This window comes from Thalia democratica, chromosome 8 (assembly GCF_965202585.1).
Source record: "Thalia democratica chromosome 8, ktThaDemo2.hap1.1, whole genome shotgun sequence".
NCBI lineage: Eukaryota > Metazoa > Chordata > Thaliacea > Salpida > Salpidae > Thalia > Thalia democratica.
Window position 1 is genome coordinate 4,499,666 of NC_139172.1, and position 20,629 is coordinate 4,520,294.

General features: G+C 23.1%; 1 protein-coding gene across 1 annotated transcript; it reads left to right on the forward strand.

Annotated features, from left to right (window-relative positions):
* Positions 1-17,540: 17,540 nt before the first annotated feature.
* LOC145842814 (uncharacterized) lies at positions 17,541-20,214 on the forward strand. Its single transcript, XM_082950295.1, has 3 exons — positions 17,541-17,711; positions 18,653-18,811; positions 20,029-20,214. The coding sequence occupies exons 1-3, from the start codon at positions 17,541-17,543 to the stop codon at positions 20,212-20,214; spliced, it is 516 nt and encodes a 171-aa protein (XP_082806421.1).
* The last annotated feature ends 415 nt before the right edge of the window (positions 20,215-20,629 follow it).

The window sequence follows — 20,629 nt, forward strand, 5'->3', positions numbered from 1 at the left end:
GTGATGCAAGTTAGATTTTATCGACTTACAAAGACAGTATTTTAATGTTAAAAAAATCTTATTGTTTAGTAAACTATAAAGTAACTTCTTATTATTGATAATTTGAGTAATAAAAAAATATCATCGACTACATCTAAATGTTAAATAAAAACTATTACAATTTTAAGGTAACTAAATTTCAATGTTATGTTTTTGTTGAATTATCTTTTATTATGTAAACAAAGTTAACAATAATAGTAAAAGTTAATAAAGGTCTGTTTACTACTACTATTTTTAAAATTTCAAAAAAAAAACTTGAACTTTAAGACATAGACTATTAAAAAAAAGTTAAATCATCACAATCAATAAATAAAAATTTAAATCTTACCCTTAAGTAGCGACTTCGACTGTTAAACCTTCGAGGTCTTAGAGCTGAAATTGTTATAAATTTATTTTACTTTGTACAAAACATTTGAGTAATTTGAATACTTTAAGTTTTTTTCTATACTATTGAAAAAACTTGCGAAAATAAGTAAATTAGTTTAAATCGATGCAAGGAAAATAAAATGGTGTCTTAAATTTTTTTTTAAATCACCAAAAGATTTAAACACGTGTTTAGAAAGTTTTTGTCAATTTAAAGCTTTTGTAAAATAAAAATTATATTGAAGTTTCTAAAGTATCAATTATTTTTGTTTATAGTAGAAGAGTTTTAATTTATATAGAGATTACTTAGAAAATTGATCACAAAATATTTTTTCTAGGAACCTCGTTTCCTTACACTCGCTCTACAAATTGTTTCTTTTATTTTATAACGTTTCGGCTCCAGTTGATCAAAACTTTCAAATCTAAACTCGTAACCCAGGGATCCTGTGCTTCTCGATATTAGTCTCTGATTGCTCGGACCAATCTTCAACTTAATAATCAGTGCTCCTTTAAAACATAAACAAAAACATTGTGATAGTAAATATTTTTAAAGGTACATGAAAACTTAAAAGTAAGTTCAACACGGCCAGATATTATTTTTAACTTTTTTGTCTATGCAATAATTGACAGAAAAAGATTGATTTCCTGTTGAATAAAAATGTGCAGCTTTTTCAAACGGCCGGTAGGAATTACCAGAAAAGTTTTTAAATAGGCTGTACTTTTGCTTAGTTTGAGTTAGCCGTATTCTTTTAAAGGTTGTAATATAACAATAAAATACTTATTTAAAAACAAAATTCTTAGAAATAATCGTTTAATAAGATTAAATATGCAATAAAAATTAAATTGTTGAACGAGTTTGTCAATATTTGTTGCAAAAAGACTCATTGTTTGTAAGCTGAATAGTACGTTGCTATAAGTGTGTAAAATGTCTACAACTAGTGTTTTTATCTACCGTTTATTTCAAAAATAATTCATTAGGGGGACCACAAAATGTGATCTTATTTAATTTGATTTAGTAAAATCTTACAATATAAAACAACTGAATGTAAACAAGGTTTATTTACCTTGCTACAACATTGTAATTACTATTAAAACTTAATGAAAATAAATAGAAACAACATTAATCTACTTTATAAATTTCTTATATCAAAGTTATTGACCAAAAAATGGTTACTTTAATATAATAAAATGGCTACAGGTTTGAGATCCTTTGCCTAAAAACTATCAAAAAACTGGTTCTACAAATATTTTTAAACAAACCATCATTTTTCAATCTGATTGCAGCATCTTTCGCTTCATCAATAGATTTATCTGTTGAAATGAGGACAACAATGTTGCGAGTCTTCACACCTCTGTTAGACAAATTTATCTCAGATAGAATGTTGCTCCTCACAAAATTCAATGCTCGTTCTATATTAGCTTCGCCTCCTACATTATTTGATTTATAAAAATGCTTAAATCATTGTCAAAAACTATTTGTTTTAATTACCAAGTTAAGGGTTCACTTGTGTATTAAAAAGCTTTTTAATTTTAATAATTAATTTACTATAAGATGATGAAGACAAATGTTTTATGCTCTTATAATTTAGTAAAATTAAGAAACTGAAGTAACTTTAGTTAATTGCGGATTAATACACTACTCTAGAATTTTAAATAATTACATAATTATAATATATCACCACAGCTTTAAAATTATTTTTTTTTTTAATATACAAAATAACTTATCTCAATTACAGAGCTTTGTATAACTTTTAAGTGAAATTCACTAAATCAATAAAATATGCTAAACTTTGCAGTAACGCTTAGCTTATTTTCTTACAAAAGATATATAAAAACCCACCAGAAGGTTGAATCATGTTGATGTACGAATTAGTTTCCTGTTTTGTCAGATTCGTTGTCATGGGTAACACGATGTGGGGAGATTGGGCAAACTGCACTATTGACAACCCCACCCCGTGTGAATAGCGACCACTAGTGTCAGCTTGCCTTTTTCTTGACAATTTTCTAAAGATGAAATTATGTGTTTTAAATTAAGTTTGTAAATTGGTTCGAAAAATAACAACGTTTCTGTTTAGATAATACATTTTAACTTGAATAATAGATTTTTCATATAAAAAAGTTCTCTCAAGTTTAAAATATTTTATTACTCTTTCACTACCAACATCAATTTTATTTCATTTTAAAAATTTTTGTATTAAAACTTGGAAATATTGGAACAGAATAAAATTTTAAGCACAGTTGAGGCAACATCAACTGTTAGCTATATTTCATAAATCATGTAAAAAATAGTCAATTAGTTTAAAATAAAATGTTTAATGTAAGTAGTACCACTTCGTAAATAAAAAAAAACTACTTTTTGTTTCTGTAAAGGTTCTCAACAACAGTGTTTAAAAAATTTAAAGATTACCATTTTAATCTAAGTTACTAACTAAAAATAAACAGATAAAAAATTTAAGTTAAAGTCTAAAACTAATATAAATAAAAGTTAAAAGTTAATGTTAAACATATAGAATCGAATTATAAAAAGAAATAATAATAATAATTTTTTTTTTTAATTATATTACTATTTTAAGTTTAAATACAAACTTTTGTGCGGATTGAATGCTAAGTGAGGTTATTAGTTTTTTCATCCATTTTTTAAGTTTGTCGAAGTTTTTAGATATTATTTCATTTGAAGTGTCAACCAAAAATATGACATTACATCTAGAAACCAGACAGGATTTGCTACCTTTAAAAAAATACAAAAATTTCATTCAATGTTATAAGTTTTGTACTCATTAGTAGAACAGTTTTTGTTATATAAATGTTATCTTTTTCCAAAACTTTTGACCATACTGTGAATAAAAATACTTTTTTATTGAGTCATTTTTTTTTCTATTTTTATTGTATTCAAAATTTTACACAGGGTACATTAAATTTCAAAATTAAGCAGATAACAATGTCTAGATACAAGTTATTAAATTAAAGGTATCTTGATGAACTCAGCAAAAAAACAATTATTTAAACAGTAGTATGCAAAAGCACAGCAATTTGAAGTTTTGTAGCAAATTTCTCCAACACCCTTTGTTTTTACTTACAAATTGGATTTTCTTCTTTGAAATTTAGGTTTTTTGTTCAAAGTATTTTTTTGGTTAATAGTTAATGTAAAAAAGAATAAAATTTTATATAAAAATATTGTAGTAATTTTCTTTAAAATTTTTGTTTGTTTTTATTAACTCACTTTTTTTAGTTTTTCATTTATTTTTTTTTTGTACGAAGTATGTTTTTATGTAATAATTAGTGTAATTTTATTTTTTAATTTACTTTTAAAAGATAAAATTTATATTCAACTGTGCACATTGCTTTTGTTTACGCTATCAATATGAAATCTTTTTTTAGTAAAGTTAAAAACATTAATACTACGTTTTTGTTTGTTTTGTATATAAATGCCTTATAACCATTAAAGTTGCTACTTTTTATCACAAAAGGGTATCACAAACATTTATCGAACTAATAAATAACTAACTTCAACAAATAAAATAAAAACTCACTTTTCTGATGATTTAAAGTATACTTAAAAATTACGTTTTTACGCTTTTTCTATTTTTTAATTTTTAATATACCAATAATTAATATAAAAATGAGGGAAATTATTATCTTTTATACGTGTCTGATTTCCTTAAATGAGCATATTTAAATTAATCATCGAATAACTAAAGCTCTGAACAGATGTTAAATTTAAGTTGTGAAATTTACTAAGTAGGCACATATGGGATAATAGCTACAATTAAGGATACTTAAAATCGTATTACCTAAACTTGAATAAAAATTAACTAAATTGTTCAGAAGAATAATTTTTTTATTAAAATGATCTGTAAAACTTTAATAACCGTAAAATTTCTAACAGCAATTAACAAAATATACTGCTTAACTTTTAATGTTTTAAAAATAGACTCAATTTACTTTAATAAGTTTTTTAAGGTTATGTATTAAAGTTTTGTAATAATATACAACAAGGGTAGATAAGCATCATTAAAGTTATACATAAGCTTAAATAATAAATAATATGTTATGTTAACTAGTATTTGCAAACTGTATTTCTTGTAGGTTGTTGTGTAAATTTTTTAAACATCTATATCAGCATATTACAATCAGAATAAACATAGTTTGTTTCGTACATTACAACTACCAAAGTACATAATAATTTTAGTTACTAAGTACATAATAACGTGCTAAGCATTGCACCAACTTATAAATGTTTTGTTTAAGTATTTTCTAAAACAAGTATTAATATTTTTAAACTATTCTTAATTACCTTGATGAGTGTATTTCTTTCGAGTTTTCGTTTCGGGGTAGGGTTGCCACCCTTTATTTGTAATGTCATCACCAGTGAACTCGTGGTAGTCATCGTAGTGATCCGCCTGCTCTACAAATGGCACGTTATTAAAACTGACATCAACATATTCTGTTAAAATGTCATCATCTTCTTCCAAGTACGGAACAATGTCGTCTTCAACAACGACATCGTCTTCTGAACGGGCGCAAAGGGCGAGAAATAAATACGCGATGTAATTTTTGAACAACTTCATTTTATAACTTAAAAAGACTTAAACATAATATATTCGTTATAATTTTATTTAAAAAAAATACTTCAACTATATGCTATAAAGCTTGTACTGTTTTCTAGAATTCTATACTTTGTAATACTTCAAAGCTATCAGCTATAGAACTGAAAAAATATATATGAGACTTTATCTGCATTCAAATATTTTAAACACTTATAACAAAATTATTTAAAATTAAGATTAAAAAGATTTTTTAAACTAGACTAGAAAAAAAAAAATACTATGTGAACAAAGTTGCATATAAACAAACTTTTTGAGATCGAAAGTATAACTTCTACTTAGCAGGCGTATTTACACCTTAGTGCTCTTGAACTTGTGTTGCTATATAATGAAGCAGTTTATATATAAAAAGCTTCTCTCATCTGTAAGTAAAAACTATTTTCAACCGACGATTACCGAGAAAGTAAGTTGAGATAAAAAGAAAAATTTTTGCATGAGGTACAAAATTTTTATGTACAACATCGTTTTTTATTGAATAAAGCGTTATCTACGTTCATTTAAGTACTAAACCAACTTTAAAAATAACAAATATTTTAGTTATTAATTTATATTTCAGATGCTTAAATCTTGTGTGTTTAGCTTGAAACGTTATCAATAAAGCTTAAAAGGAGTTTTTTTAAAGCCTCTAGACTTTTAAAACTATAAAATAAAACAAAAACTTTCACTCACCTTTCTTGATTAAATTTTTGTCAAAGTTTCAGAAATAAAAATTAAATTCAGAAAACTATTCCAAAGTTACTAAGAAAAAACTTTGCTTTGTGCTTTATAATATTTAAGTTTCGTTTTAAAACTTGAACACTATTTCTAAACATCCAATATTTTAAATATATACCATATAAACTAATGGCTTAAGGTGCAAATCAAGCTAAACTAAAATATAAATATGTAGAGCTAAATCGATTAAAACTATGTATATAAAAAAATTCTAAAACATTTTTAAATTCTATTTCTACTAAAACTATAATTTACGCTGTTAGATTAATTTTTTTTAATTAATTAGTCTGTTTATATATATATATATATTTAATAAATTAAATAGCTGATTGTGCAAACAAAATAGCTTACTTTAAAATAAAATTATAAATGTTCTCTGCTACATTTTAACCTGACGTTTATTGGGGTTTATTAAGTTTATATATATAAGAAATAATTTATATAAACGAAAAGTTTTAACAGAAATAATCAAAATAAATTTGTTTAAAAATTAACTTTATTTGTATTCAATATAGATAAATATTTAAAAAGTTATTAACTTAAGTTTTTTGTTTTTAATGTCGTAACTTTTTCATTTATTTTGGAAATTTAATTGCTAAACAAACAACAAAACTTTTGTTTAGTTGAAATAAAGTTAAAACAAAAAACATTTTATTTCATGTTCAACTAATTTTTTAGATGAAAACTTTTGAAAGCAGTTTTACTTTTGTACACTTTGCTTAACATTGATAACAAAAATTTATAAATAATCATTGGAAAAACGTCATAATAAGCGCTTTAAACTAATTGTCAATTCAAACTATAAAATAATATAAAAAGTTAGTTTCAGAATTTACTGAGCTGTAACAAAACCTTAATTATTTTTAATTAAAATTTCACAAAATAATATGTACTTTCAAATAAAAGTAAATTTTTTCGCTTCGAGAAAGTAAAACGATATTTTTGATAACAAAAGGTGTAATTAAGTTCGCTATTGTTTATCTCTTTTGTGAGAAAGTAGTTTTTTCACTTCTTTGGGGTAAACCGGTTGGTTTAATTATTACGTCACAATGAAATCTCGCGCCTGCTTTTGTTTGTCGTTATCTCTTAGATTAGCTGCAGTCCGAAAAAAAATCGAAGTTCACGTATAAAGCGTAATTGACCCCAATTTGTAGTTCTGAACTACAATTAAGTTGATAAATAGTATTAACTCATTGATAGCTTGATTAAATTAACTGAAGTTTTGACAGCTCTATTCATCAAGATAAAGAATAATTTAATGTATTAGTTGAAACTTAACACGCTAAAAGCTTTAAACCCAGACTTTTTAGAAACAAATTTGACACTACTTAACTTATTTTAATCAAATTTTCTTGGTAATTTTTAATGATGTGTTGATAAAATACCAATTTGTTACTAAAAAAATTAAATTAGCCTTTAAATATTTAGATTAATAGTATAAATAATTTTACAAAGTGTATTAATTTGTTTAAAGTTTCGAAAAAGATTTTTTTCAATGTAGTATACTTAATAATATACTAAATCGTAACCAGCTAAAAAATGAAAAAAAAAACTTTTTAACATAAAACTTAACCCTACGATAACTTTTTAAACAAAATATATTTGCTTACCACTACATCAGGTTACAAAAATAATAACAGCTGACAATTACTTTTGTGAAAATAGGAGTGTGTGTAATTAAATGTGAATAAAAAAATTTACACCCTTAGAAAATTAAAAACAATTGTTCACTTTTGAAAAATTATTGATTTTATTGTGAAATAGTTATCAATAATTACTTAAGTGTAAAAATTGTCTTAAGTTTTTTAAAGTCTGCATTTTTATTTAAACTTGTATACATGTATGTCAATATGATCATTTAACATAATGTTTTTAAACTTATTATGTACTAACTGTTATTTTTGTTATGTTATACGATAACACAATACATATTAAAAAAAACTTGTAGTATGAAAACTTAAGTTTTTTGGTAGTTAGATTTATTCAATTTTATAAAATATTTACTACATTGAAAGAAAAGTAAACAACATACTTTTGAATTATATTTGAAGTAAAACTTAAGCTCTTGAGAAAAAATACAAAACTTAAATCTTTTTGGCTTTAGTAACCTAAGCTAAGGTATCAGCTTATGTTGAGCTAAAAATCTCTGCTGAATTAATAAAAACAATTTTAACCTCCAAGTTAAAGTTTTATCATCATGAATAAACTAAAATGCTTAAATACTTTGTATGCGCTGATAGATCAACGCGTGATCAGAAAAAGCTAAACAGATTGTGTTTATACTGTTTAAGTTTCCAACAGTAGTTATTAAAAACTTTCCTGTAAAATACTGACAAAGGAAGTAATCATTTATAACTAAAACAACTCAATTATACAATTCGCACATTATTTTGTTATCTTAAGTTAAAAGTTTCTCGGGTTTTTACAACAAAACAGTTTTCAAAACAGTAATATGTAAAGCCACATCTAATAAAGCAATTATATACAATTACATCTAATAAAACTCAACATTTATACTTTTTTTTATAAAAAATTAAAAACTGTTATTTGTCTCGAAACGTTTTTATTTTTAATTTTCTAAATAAATTTATCTAAAACTTTTAATGAACTAGATAAATGTAATGCTTTTTTTTCTTTTATTCATATACTATCTAAATGTTCAAAAAAAAAGGTATTTTTTTAATATCATGTCCTAGGCATGACGTTAAACTGTTCTTGTATATGACTCGATAACCGAAAGGTTTTTTGTACACCAGGACCTCAGACCAAACATTTTGAGCGTAATTTTTGTCGTTCAATGAACAATAACAATATTTTAAATGTAGAAAAAATAACCTGTAAGTGAAAAAAAGTAATTAAAAGTGAAAACATAAAAACAGTTTTATAAATCTCTAGTTTAAGCTAAGTCTAAAATAGCTTAATTGTTATAAAAAACGAATAAACTAAAACGTTTAAATACTTTGTATGCGCTGAAAGATCAACGCGTGCTAAGAAAAAAAAAACACAGTTTGTTTTGTTTATACTGTTTAAGTTTCCATTAGTAGTTTACAAAAACTTCAATTTAAAACACTGACGAAAAAAGTAATCATTACAATTAAATCAACTTAAATATACAATTTGCATAGTGCTTTGTTATTTGAAGCTAGAAATTTCTCACCTTTTAAGTTTCAAAACAGCAATATTTAAAGTTAAACCTAATGAAGCAGTTGTATACACTTACACCTAATAAAAGTTAATATGGCCGATAAACACTTATTCAACAAAACTATAACTTTAAAAAACTTAAAATAAAAAACCGTTAGTTGTCTCCAAAAGTTTTAAAGTTTTTACTTTTAAATAAAACAGAAGTAAGTTTATAATATTTGTTTTTCTAAAATGGCTTATTTTATAGTTTATCGATTTTTTTCGCTTTAAAACTTAAATAATAAAACGTTTTTATATGTTGTTTATATACTATTAAATAATTAAAAAGACTAAGGTGTTTTATATGTACAATAGAATACTTGTAAGTATAAAACAAAAACAAAAGAAAAAATTCACCCACAAAATAGTTTTATAAAACTTTAACTTTAGCGAAGCCTAATAAAAATAATTTAAATGTTACAAAAAACCTTTAATGTAGGGTAAAGCTAATAACACTCTAATTTTATATTTCATTATTATCTAAAACAGTTAAAAATTTTTTCAAGTTAAAAATATAGTAAATTGCTAGTAATATATAATTGAATATCTTTAAAAAAGCCATCACTAAAAATTACGACATTCATTATATCTTTTGATGTCCTATTTTTTTATTTTATACACTGAAAAAATATTTATTTGAAACTTTTCACATATATGGGTATAAAATCAAACTTAAAAACAATACAAATTATACTTTTTAAGAATTGAATTACACTGTTTTTTTTTTACTAACGTCGAAAAACTTAGAAATAAAATCTCCAATATAAAATTATTTGTAGACTGTTTTAACTAAAAATAAACTTGAACTTTTTTTTCAAAATCCAGTGTTAAACATAAAAAAAATATTGCAACCTTGTTAAAAAACTAACGTCTTTCTTTTTCTCAACAAGATAATTAATCTTCTATGTAAAACATAAATAGTGTTAAACAAAATTAAATTTATAAGCAACGTACATAGTCAATAATAAAACAAGGTTTAAAGTTGTTTTGTGTAAAAATCTAGCTTGAAGTCGTAAATTATATAGAAATTTTCTTTTAATTAAAAGTTTTTTAAAAATATGTGTTTACTTTTAGTAAAATAATATATTAAGTAAAAATATATTGTTTAAAAAACTATATCAAACTATTTCAACAAAGTATTTTATTTACTATCTAATAAAATGTTCGAGTTTGTTTGCATAAATCTTTTCTAAACCGTTTTTAAGTAGGTATTAATGCTTTCTGTGCTATTTTCTTATAGTGCAGGAATAGTTTTATAATTAAAATTAACAAAATATTAACTGGTGTTATATACGTTTTTTAGTTAAACAAAACATTTTAAAATCTTAGTTGAATTAAGTAAAAAACTTTTTCTTGTAACATAACTTTAATAAACAAAAAGAAAACATAATTTAAAACTTTTTAGTATGTACAAAAAATTAATTGTACGAAAATTTCTAATTATTTAACATACTTACTAAATCAGTATTATAGTTAAACAAAGTTTTTTTTAAAGTAGGGTATAAAACTTTCTAAATTTTCTTAATTAAACACTTATCTAAATTATTTAAACTGACTAATTCACTAATATAATACAATGTAAAAACTTTTTAAGTTTTTTAACTGATTTTGTTATAGATTTGCCTGCACTTATATCAGTTTAAAACAACATTAAAAAAAATGTATGCAAAGCCTTATGTTTTTCAAAGTGTAAAACTATAAATAATTTATTTAGCTTGCAAGCGTACTCAAAACAAATTGGATGCAAAAAATTTAAAACACAACGTCAAAGTTTGGTTTCATAAAGCTTAAAACTTCCGTCAAAAACTATAACTTATGAAATAAATTAAATTATTTAGAAAATATCTTGTTTACTTGAATGAGGTTTTAAGTGTACAAGTTATTAAGTATGTATCAGTATATTTAATACTTTTATAAAAAATTTTTTGTGAAGCTTATTTTCGTCTTATGATAACTTTGATTTTTTTTTATTTTTTTGTTTTTTTAGTATTCATTTCTAAGTATAAAAGACAAATTACACTTTTGCTGTAAGTTTTTCAAATACTTTTTAAATATAAGTAAAATTTTAGGTTTAGTAATTAACTGTGGCTTAATTTATATTAAATTTATAAAATTTTTGTACGTTTGTTTTTATTTATTTTAAGTTTTTATCAATATCCACTTTTAAACTTTTATTTAAAACCTAGTTTGTTTGCTTGACGTCTAAATATTGTATATTTCTACTTTTTTAAGTTATATAATTCTTATTTGAGCAAAACATGCCTTTTATGAAATTAAAAAGGTAAAACTAAAACACAGTAAGATTTTCTGCATTAAAAACATAAATACTTCAAAATGAACAACAAGGTAAAACTGAACTTTCTAAATAAAGGTTCATTGTTAGATTTGACTTGTGTCTAGTGTAACTACCACAAAGTGTTGCCTTTGTTCAAATAAAAATATATAAAATAAATATACCTTCTCGACTGCTATTATGCGAATAGTCGTGCCGAAAATAGAGTATTTTACGAATTTAGAAACATATTTTTTATTGTAAATACTGCTAATAGTTTTTAAAACATAAGACATATTTTTGAAAAATTTAAAAGGTTTTTTGTCATTGTTATTTTAGATTTAGTTTTTTGACGCTTGTTAGTTTAATGACTTTTACAATCATTTTTAGTAGATGTCTAAGAAAGACTTTTTTACTTTAAATTTAACGAGTAAGCTAGTTTAAAAGTATGTGTATTGCAACATTTTTTAACAGCTTTCTATTTACTTGTGAAAGGCATTGCATTATTTAGCTTAAGTAACAATTAAATTATAGTTACTAAAATTTGTTTATACTTTATACAACAAAAGCTTGAAGCAAATTAAAAAAATCTTTTGCTCTTTAAGTATCCTGATCAGGGCTTAATTTAAACTTTTATAAAAAAAAATTCCCGATCTTTGATCAAGGCTTATTTAAAATGATAATTTAATTGAAATGTTCACACTTTAAGAGTAACGTTTTCAATTATATTTTGTTTAATAAGTAAATAAAATTTTAAACTTTAGCGTTCTTTGTATAAAAATAACTTAAAGTGATGCTTAAAGATCATTGTAATGCAGTTCTAATAATTAAATAAATATGCCGATAACATAATGTATACTTTCTATCCTAATATCCAATAACTTGTAATTTATCTTAAATAATTTTAGAATATAAATAAAATTTTTTACAACACAGGGTATTTAAAAATGTTTTAAGTTCATCAATATATTTCAGCTGATCTGTCTTACGAAATAATTGATATCAAAAGTTTAAGATCGATCTTGATAGCTAAGCTTGTACATTAGTAAGAAACTAACTTGAAAAGCAATTAAAACTGGTGTTTATTGTTAGTATTGCAAGCTATTTATAAAATTAGTATTAAAAATTCAAAAATGGTGGAAGTTTTTATGAAACTAGCTTCAAAAAAAGATTGTGTGTAAAACACTTTTCAAAGAGTTTAAAGTGACGTACAAATATAAATTAATTTATGTAATTAAACTGTTTTTGAGTTTAAAATGTTATACATAAAATTACTACCTTTTTAAATAAAACAAAATCATATATTAAATTGATTTCTTATAAACCTCTACAATATTTTTAAGTTAAACAAAAAAATATCATTTAATAGTTATTAAAACTATCTATAAACAAATGAACAAAATTTTAACAAATTTAAAATACAAACGTTTATAAAGGCAACTTAAGTTAACTTATGAACTCAAGAACAAAGAAAAATAACAATTTTTTTTTGGTTTTAAAAATTTTTGATGATGATTTAATCACAACGTATTTTTTACTTTACAAACGATTTACCATAATTAACTATTTTTTTATAAAGAGGTATAAACACGATTAAACAGTCCTTATAAAGGAATTTAAATATTTAAGATTTCAAGTTTGAGTAAATACTGTCGAAAGTAATTTCAACAAAATTTAACTACTAAAAAGTTTTCTTTTATATTTCATCCCAGTAAAGTTTTAAAATCTGAACTAGACAGGTCTAATCTAGGTTTTAGCATGTATGGCAGCCAGTTTTATAAAGTAAATATTTATTACACTAAATACCTTGAATACTGCTTATCAATTGTCTTTTTTACAAATAATCAAAAAACTATTTCATAAGTTATCAATCGCATGAAAGTTTTATTTCAAAATAAAAATATAAAACACCTTTTCTTTAAAGTAAACTCTAACGAGTATTACTTATACTGTATTTAATACATTATGTGTTTAAAAGCTCAACGAATTAAAAGTGAATTAAAAACTTAGCGCAGTCTGTTTAATTTATCGATATGTTATTAGTAGCTGAAGTTTGCTTTTTTTTTTTAATGATATTTATTTTCGTTCCATTAGTTGCTTTGTATAAGCTTAAACATCTTTTATAGTTTCAACAAAAAACTATTTTTTCGAATAAAATTCTAATGCCAATTTATGTGTATTTGTTTTAATGATAATACCTTTGATCGATGATAAAAGTTATTAAATTAAAAACATTTTTAATAATTAAGGAAAAAAATATCACCTGTAACTTTTGGGTTTTTCAATTTTAAACCAATAACTTTTTTAACTTCAAGTTTATTTATCAGAAATCAAACGGCATATGACTGTAAACATTTAATAGTAAATAATTATGTAAAATAGTAAACTTTAAAAAATGAAACATAATAACTTTATCGTTTATTTAATAAAAATTAAAAACTTATTATTATCATTACTTTAGCTTAAAACAACGATCAGTTTAAAATAGTGCTTATTAAATAAAAACATTACTTTTCTACAAAATTTACAACTTAAGTTAGAAGTTTTAGGTTTTCCATTTAGCTTTATATGTAATAACAAATTTTAAAACATCGATATTTTTACTAAAGTTATCACAAACTAAAAGCTAACTTTAGTTGATAAAACATTAAAAAAAAATCAACTATTGAATTCAATTCACAAAGAAGTTTTGATTTTTTGCATTAGTATTATGTTATTGTTTACATTTTTAACCAAACTTTTGGATAAAAAGTTTTAAATAATCTAAAGTTTAAAAGTATTTTAATATTTATGCTCAAATGTTTGTAGTTTTTTATTAAAATAAAAACCAAAATACATCAAAAATTGTTTTCGCCTCAAATAACAGTTAAATTAAATGATATAGTAAGACATTAGACACTAACGGTAATTTTAAATTTACATATTTTACTGTGTCTTACTATCTCATTTATTGAAACTGTTATTTGAGGCAAAAACAATTTTTTACATTGAAATATATACTTATTAATATAGTTTATTACTTAAAACAAAAATAATAATACTAAACAAGAAGTTAATCTGTTATTTTTATTGTTTAAACTTTAATAAAAGAAAAACTAAAACCTTTTCTTAGCGCAAGCAAGTGTAGCAATTGTAAGCCGCTTCAGTTTAGAAATTGTAAAACTCTTGTTAAGAAATAAAGAAAATATCTGTTTTATGTTTACTTATAGTATTAAAAAAAGAAATACATTTGATTTTAAGATAAAAATGTTTTCAAATGAAAGTCAAACATAAATCTAACGTTTTACTAACTAATACCTTGTTGTTAAAAGTTATTTAAGCCGATATTTTCTGTTGAGACAATAGTTTAAGTTTGTATAGAGCAGGGGTTCGCAAACTGCGGCCTGTAGGCCAAATGCGGCCTGCAAGTACTATTTAGCTAAAATATACTATTTTTAAAAGATAGAGATAAAAGTTTTTATAATAAAAACTTAGAATTAGGCTCTAGATTTAGTAGATTTAGTAAATACTCTTTACTAGTGCTTTATTATTGCTTACTTTATCATATTTTTGGTCTAAAACAGTATTTAAATACTGATTATTTAATTTATAAGTTATAATTTAAATAAGTGCGGCCCTTGAAAACGTTTTTCTAAATAGTGGTGCCGACAATAAATGCTTTCTAGGAAAATTGACTTACGAGTCACAAAAGACTACCGACCCCTAGTATAGAGTAAAATAATTGTTTATAAATAAGTTTGTAAATGGGTAAGTAAGAGAAAAATTTTACTTAAACTATTCTATTTAAATTTTCTTACTTTATTGACTAAAAATATGTTATCTAGTTTACACAGACTTATATTCTTCTTGTACATTAAAAATTTACACACTTTTTTATATATTAAAATTTTTAATTACTTAGAAACGAATCTAAAGCAACTAGACTAAAACTTGTTTCATTCAATGGTATTTATCTGAACAAGCAGTTTTAAAAGCTTCAAATCTACTTAAACTTTACAAGTTCTACATTATTATCAAAATAAACTATCAAAACTTAAGTCCTCAGATTCTCAACTTTTACCATTATATTAATTTTAATTTAAACTTGGTAATTGGAAAATTAAACAATTTTATTTTAAAAATAGTTTAACTTTAGTAAAAGATTTAGTATATGTAAACAAATTTAAGTTTAAGTAAACAACTTTATTATTTAATTAGTAACAAGCTGCATTTAAAATTTTCATCCTAACTTGTAAAAGTTTTATTATATTTAAATTTTTGTTTATTCTGCCCATTAAAAAAAATAGATATATAGTTTTATTATATCAATTTAGTTTACGTTTAAATATTAAACTCATTTCTTTTAAATTTTATATAACTTGAAATTTTAAAATCTTAGTACTCATAAATTTTTGTCTTAAAAAGTTTTAAGCAATTTGTTAATGACAAATAAACGATTATGTAACTTGTTTATACGTAAAAACAAAAGCAAGTATTTATTTTAGTTTTGTATCTGATATTGATTATTAATAAAAAGAAGTTAAAAAAAGTATATTTAATAATTCAATTAGTAAACTAGCATTACCAAAAGTAAAAAAAAAAATTAAAACCAAAAAGCCAATTATTTTTGATCAGTATTCTTAAAAAACTTTTTAATTAAAAACTGTATATAAAATTCATCTTAATAAACTTTTTAGTTTAAACATTAAATAGTTTATATATGACCTTAGATCATAAGATACATAATATTTGTGTATGATAATTTACTTATACAGTTTCATTTTAACTAAAAGGTTTATTGGACTTTTTTAACAATAGTTAGTGTTTTCTAAAAGTTTGATTTAAAAGTGCAACCAGTTTTCTAGAAAAATACAATTAAACACAAAGTATTACTGTTATTCTTGCTCAAATAAGAAAGGTTTTAAAAAGCAGTGTTTACTAAACTAATCCAAAGCTTTAAAATAAAATACTTTGTTTGCTAAGATACAATATTGTAAAAAAAAATATTTTTTAGGATAAATCCCTAACTAAGTACTTTGCATCTTAGTCGTAATAAACTGTACATTTTCATAAACTTTTTTATAAGTTTCGTGTATAATTATTCAAAGTTTTTCCTTTGTTTTGTTTAAAGTTATATTTAAAACTTTTTATGTATTTTAGTTTAAATGTCACTATTACTTCAGTAACATGTATTGTTTGTGCTTAATAATTTTTTTTATGTTGCTAAATTTTTATCAGTTTGTTTGTATTTTAGTTTTAAAAATGACACAAAAAAAAATAAAAAAAAAACCTTCTTTAATAGTATGTAGCTGTTGGTTTTATTTTACTATTTATTTATAAATGAATATTGTTGGAAAACTATGCTAATTAGAAAATAAGCAAACCAATAGTTTTTTTTATTTTGTAAGCTTTTGTTGTAACCTGACGATTCAATTCATTTTGATACTACTACATTTTTCTAAGTTTAAAAATAACAAAAACTTCGAGTAAGTTTTAATCTGATTGTTTTTTATAAGTATAAAAATGTATTTTATACAGTTTCCTGTTTTCAGTTTTAAAACAAAATTTTTAGCAGTATTCCAACACTATGTTTCATAAATACAAGCTTTGTTTTGGCTAATTTTCTGCTTATATGACAAAGTAAGTGTTAGTTGAAAATAAGTATATTTAAGGAAATAAATGTAAACGATTTGTATTAGAAGTTATTTTACAAAAAGTCTAAAGTTATATTGTCTAATTAAAAAAATATAACAAAATAGTTAATTTAGTTGAATTTGTTCACAAGGGATTTATTTATACCTAATTTGAAATTAATATTTAATTTTAAAGCTCAACTTAGCTTGGTTTTGTTTTTTGTTTGATATTTTCAGTTTTGCTGATAAGCTTAAACAATGTTTAAAAAACTTTGACTCACCTTCGAAAGCAAATACAACGTTGTTTGTTTAATAAGATATCACAACACAATACACAAAAACGTTTTAATTTACTAGGGAGTTTCCCTATCTCGGTATTTTACTTTTTACTACGTAACTTTGCCAACATAAATCGTATAAGTAAAGTGCCAATCGTTGAATGACAACCATTCTCATCGTGGCTTCATAATAGTAGCAACGAAAGTAATAAAATAAAAATCTTTTGGTCGTATATTCATAAGATTTAGTAACCAATGAAGCTGTATTTTGTTATTTAACAGTAGATTAAACGTTTTCAGGAGATTTATTTTTACAAAATTGAATTCTACTTTCAACTTAAGTAAAAAATATTAGTATCACATAAATTTTTAATGTATTTTGTTTTAATATTTTCTCGAAAAAGTGTTTTTTTTTTTAAGGTTTATATAAAGCTTATCAAAAAGATATTCTTAAATTTAGTAAAATTTATATAAAATGACACCTCAAGTCGAAGAAAATGCTGAAAATACTGATTTTGTTCTCATGTACAAATGCAAAAATGACGATTGTCCGAAATCAGTTTGGATTACTTGCAAAGGTTTTACTGTTAAGGAAAGCAAATGCAGCTTGTGTAAAATTTCGTGTTCTCCAATGCATGCTGATGATGTAAGTTTTACTTTAGTAAATCAATAAAAATTATATCATAAAATTTAATAAATTATATTACTTTAATAAGCATATTCTAATGTATTAGGTACGTAATTATACTTCTAGTTAGCTATTAAGCGTTTTAGGTAGGTATTTAAGTTAATAAGTTTTGCAACAAAAACTCAAGGTTATTTCTAATGCGACGCGTTTTTTATCAAATAAATCAATGTGTTTATTTGTTTATGGTTTTACCTCGAGCAATAAAGCTATTTTACTTTTGAAGTGTTTACTAGTTTTGTCACAAATATAAAATATTTATTTTTTTGTGCTTATTATTTATTGACTGAATAACAAAGTGTATTCAAATACAAAACTAGAGTAAAGATTTTAAATTTCGATATCCAAAAGAAAATTGCTATAACTAAGCACTTTCTCTCGCTAAAACTGCAGAACCAATTTAGGTATATATATTTACAAACTTAACTTTTTGATTTGATAGTTTTAAACTAAACAAAATAAACCTTGTTTAAAAACTTAAAATAAATCGAAATAACAAACTGATGCTTAAATAATAAAACTATTTTTATAAGTTTTTATTTATATAGTTATTTGTACTAACTAAAAAAGATTGCTTAATTTACTGGAATGTAAACAGCTTATTTAAGTAGAGGTGTGCAAATTAAACATTTTATTTACGACCGTGTTTCGGTGACATAAAATTTGCGACCTTTTCAAGTATAATAGAACATTAAACTGCACATAACAATGTTATTAATTTACATTGTTATAAGCAGTTTAATATTTTTTTCTACTTGAAAAGGTCGCAGTTTTTTTGTTACCGAAACCGGGTCGTAAATAAAATATTTAATTTACACACCTGTATTTAAGTTTTTATTTATAAATTATAAATGTTAAGGAATTGTATATTGTTAAAACTTAAGTATAAATGCTTTTCTTAGATGAATGAAAAACAGTATGCTTGGTTCGATGGTAAACTAAGAAGCTTTGGTAGTTACAAATGCAAGGACTGTAAGAAAAACTGGTCAAGTGGAAATAGTTGGGTTGATAAATGGCAAGCTTGTCATACCTGTGGCAATAAAATTTACCCTCATAATATGGTTTATTAAAAGTTTTTTTTTTGCAAATATACATAAACATATATCTGTATACACACATAAATAGAAATACATACAAATATATAAACATATATTAATAGTTTTTTTCTAAGTTTCGGTCAATAGTGCTCGACAAGTTAAATAAGAGCTAAATTTTTACTGTTTATACAACAAACAACAGTTTTATACAGCTGTTTCATATATGAGATATTTTATGTCATATAATCCTCATCAAACTACTTCAAAAAAACCTTCGTCAACCTTTTACGTAAAAATTATAATGAAATGTTCAAATTTTAATTTCTGCAAAACATGTTTAATAAACTAACGTTTTACTGAAGATTACACGAGATAGAAACATCTAATATATAAAACAGCTGTATAAACTATTGTTTATTGTATAATCAAATAAATACATAAATATTATCTTTTTCTAAAATTTTCAATTGTTCTAGGAGTATTGTGGTAGTAAAAAAATACTACTACCACAACACTCCTTTAATAATAGTGTTGTAGTAATAAGTTTTTTAGTGGTTTCTGTTCGCTTGAAAACAAATACTTATCTTAGATAAAATATTAAGTATCAAAAAAGTTTACTGTTTGTATTGAGTTTTAACAACAAATAGAATAAAACCAGTTACATTAGAATACATTAAAAAATTATTAAATAAACTTGTTTTGTTTTTTAAGTTTTGCGTCAACTTTTTTTAAATTTTTGTTATCTTAAACGAAAACAACAGGTTAGCTTTGGTAAATTAAATTTCATTAGCTGCAATAGCTACTTGGTTTTGTTCGATTAAATTTATTTGACATGAAATGAATTTAATTCTTTAAAACTAACGGTTTTTGTTGTACATAAGTTTTTACTTTTTTATCCGAAAGTAGTAAAACTGTATTGTGTAAGACTTACGGTTTTATTCAATAAGTAAACACAAATTTTAGTAATTTTATATTATATTTACCAAACGTTTATCATTGTAGAATGTAGAGGGGAGAGTAAGTCTGATGTTTTACTGCCATAAAAAATAGTTTAATTATTAATTTAAATTTATCGCTACTGCTAAATATCTATACACTGTAATAAGTATATTATTTTAGTTGTAGATTTGTGGTAAAACTAAAGTTTTTTTTAGAAAAATATACATATTTGATAAATGAAAAAAATAGCTGTTTTGATGAATGAAAGTTGTTTATTTATTTCTTCTTTATACACTCCACAGAGACCATTAGGCAAACCAAAGTATGGAAAGCGTGGAGACAAAAAGAAGCATGAAAGATCTACTTGTGAAAAATGCACAAACATCAACGATTTGTGTTTGAAAATGCAGGCTTTTAACATGTCAGATTCTCCAAAGAAAATTAAAAAAGAAAAGAAAAACAATGCTGATGAACAAAAATCTAACTAAATTTTATATTTAATGTTATTGTAACTGAAATTCCTATTGTAAATTTTAATAACTTCACATTACATCTAAAAAACAATATACAATTATAGTTTACAATAACAACTTTGTAAACCATTTGTTGACAAAATGTTTAGTGTTTTTAATTCTCAACTAAAAAATTTTCATAATACTTTAATTAACAAAAAGTCATACTACATAAATTTGATAGTTTAATAAAAACGTTACTTATATTTCTTTTTATTCTTGACAATTGAAACATAATTTTGTTCTGTTTATGTTTATTGTTTTGTAATTTACTTAACTTTATTCGTACAAACTACCTTTTTGAAGTGAATTAAAGATAACATAGAGTTCAAAACAAACAGCATAAGTTTAAGTAATTAAGTCAGCGCGTTATTTTTGTAAAATACCAAAA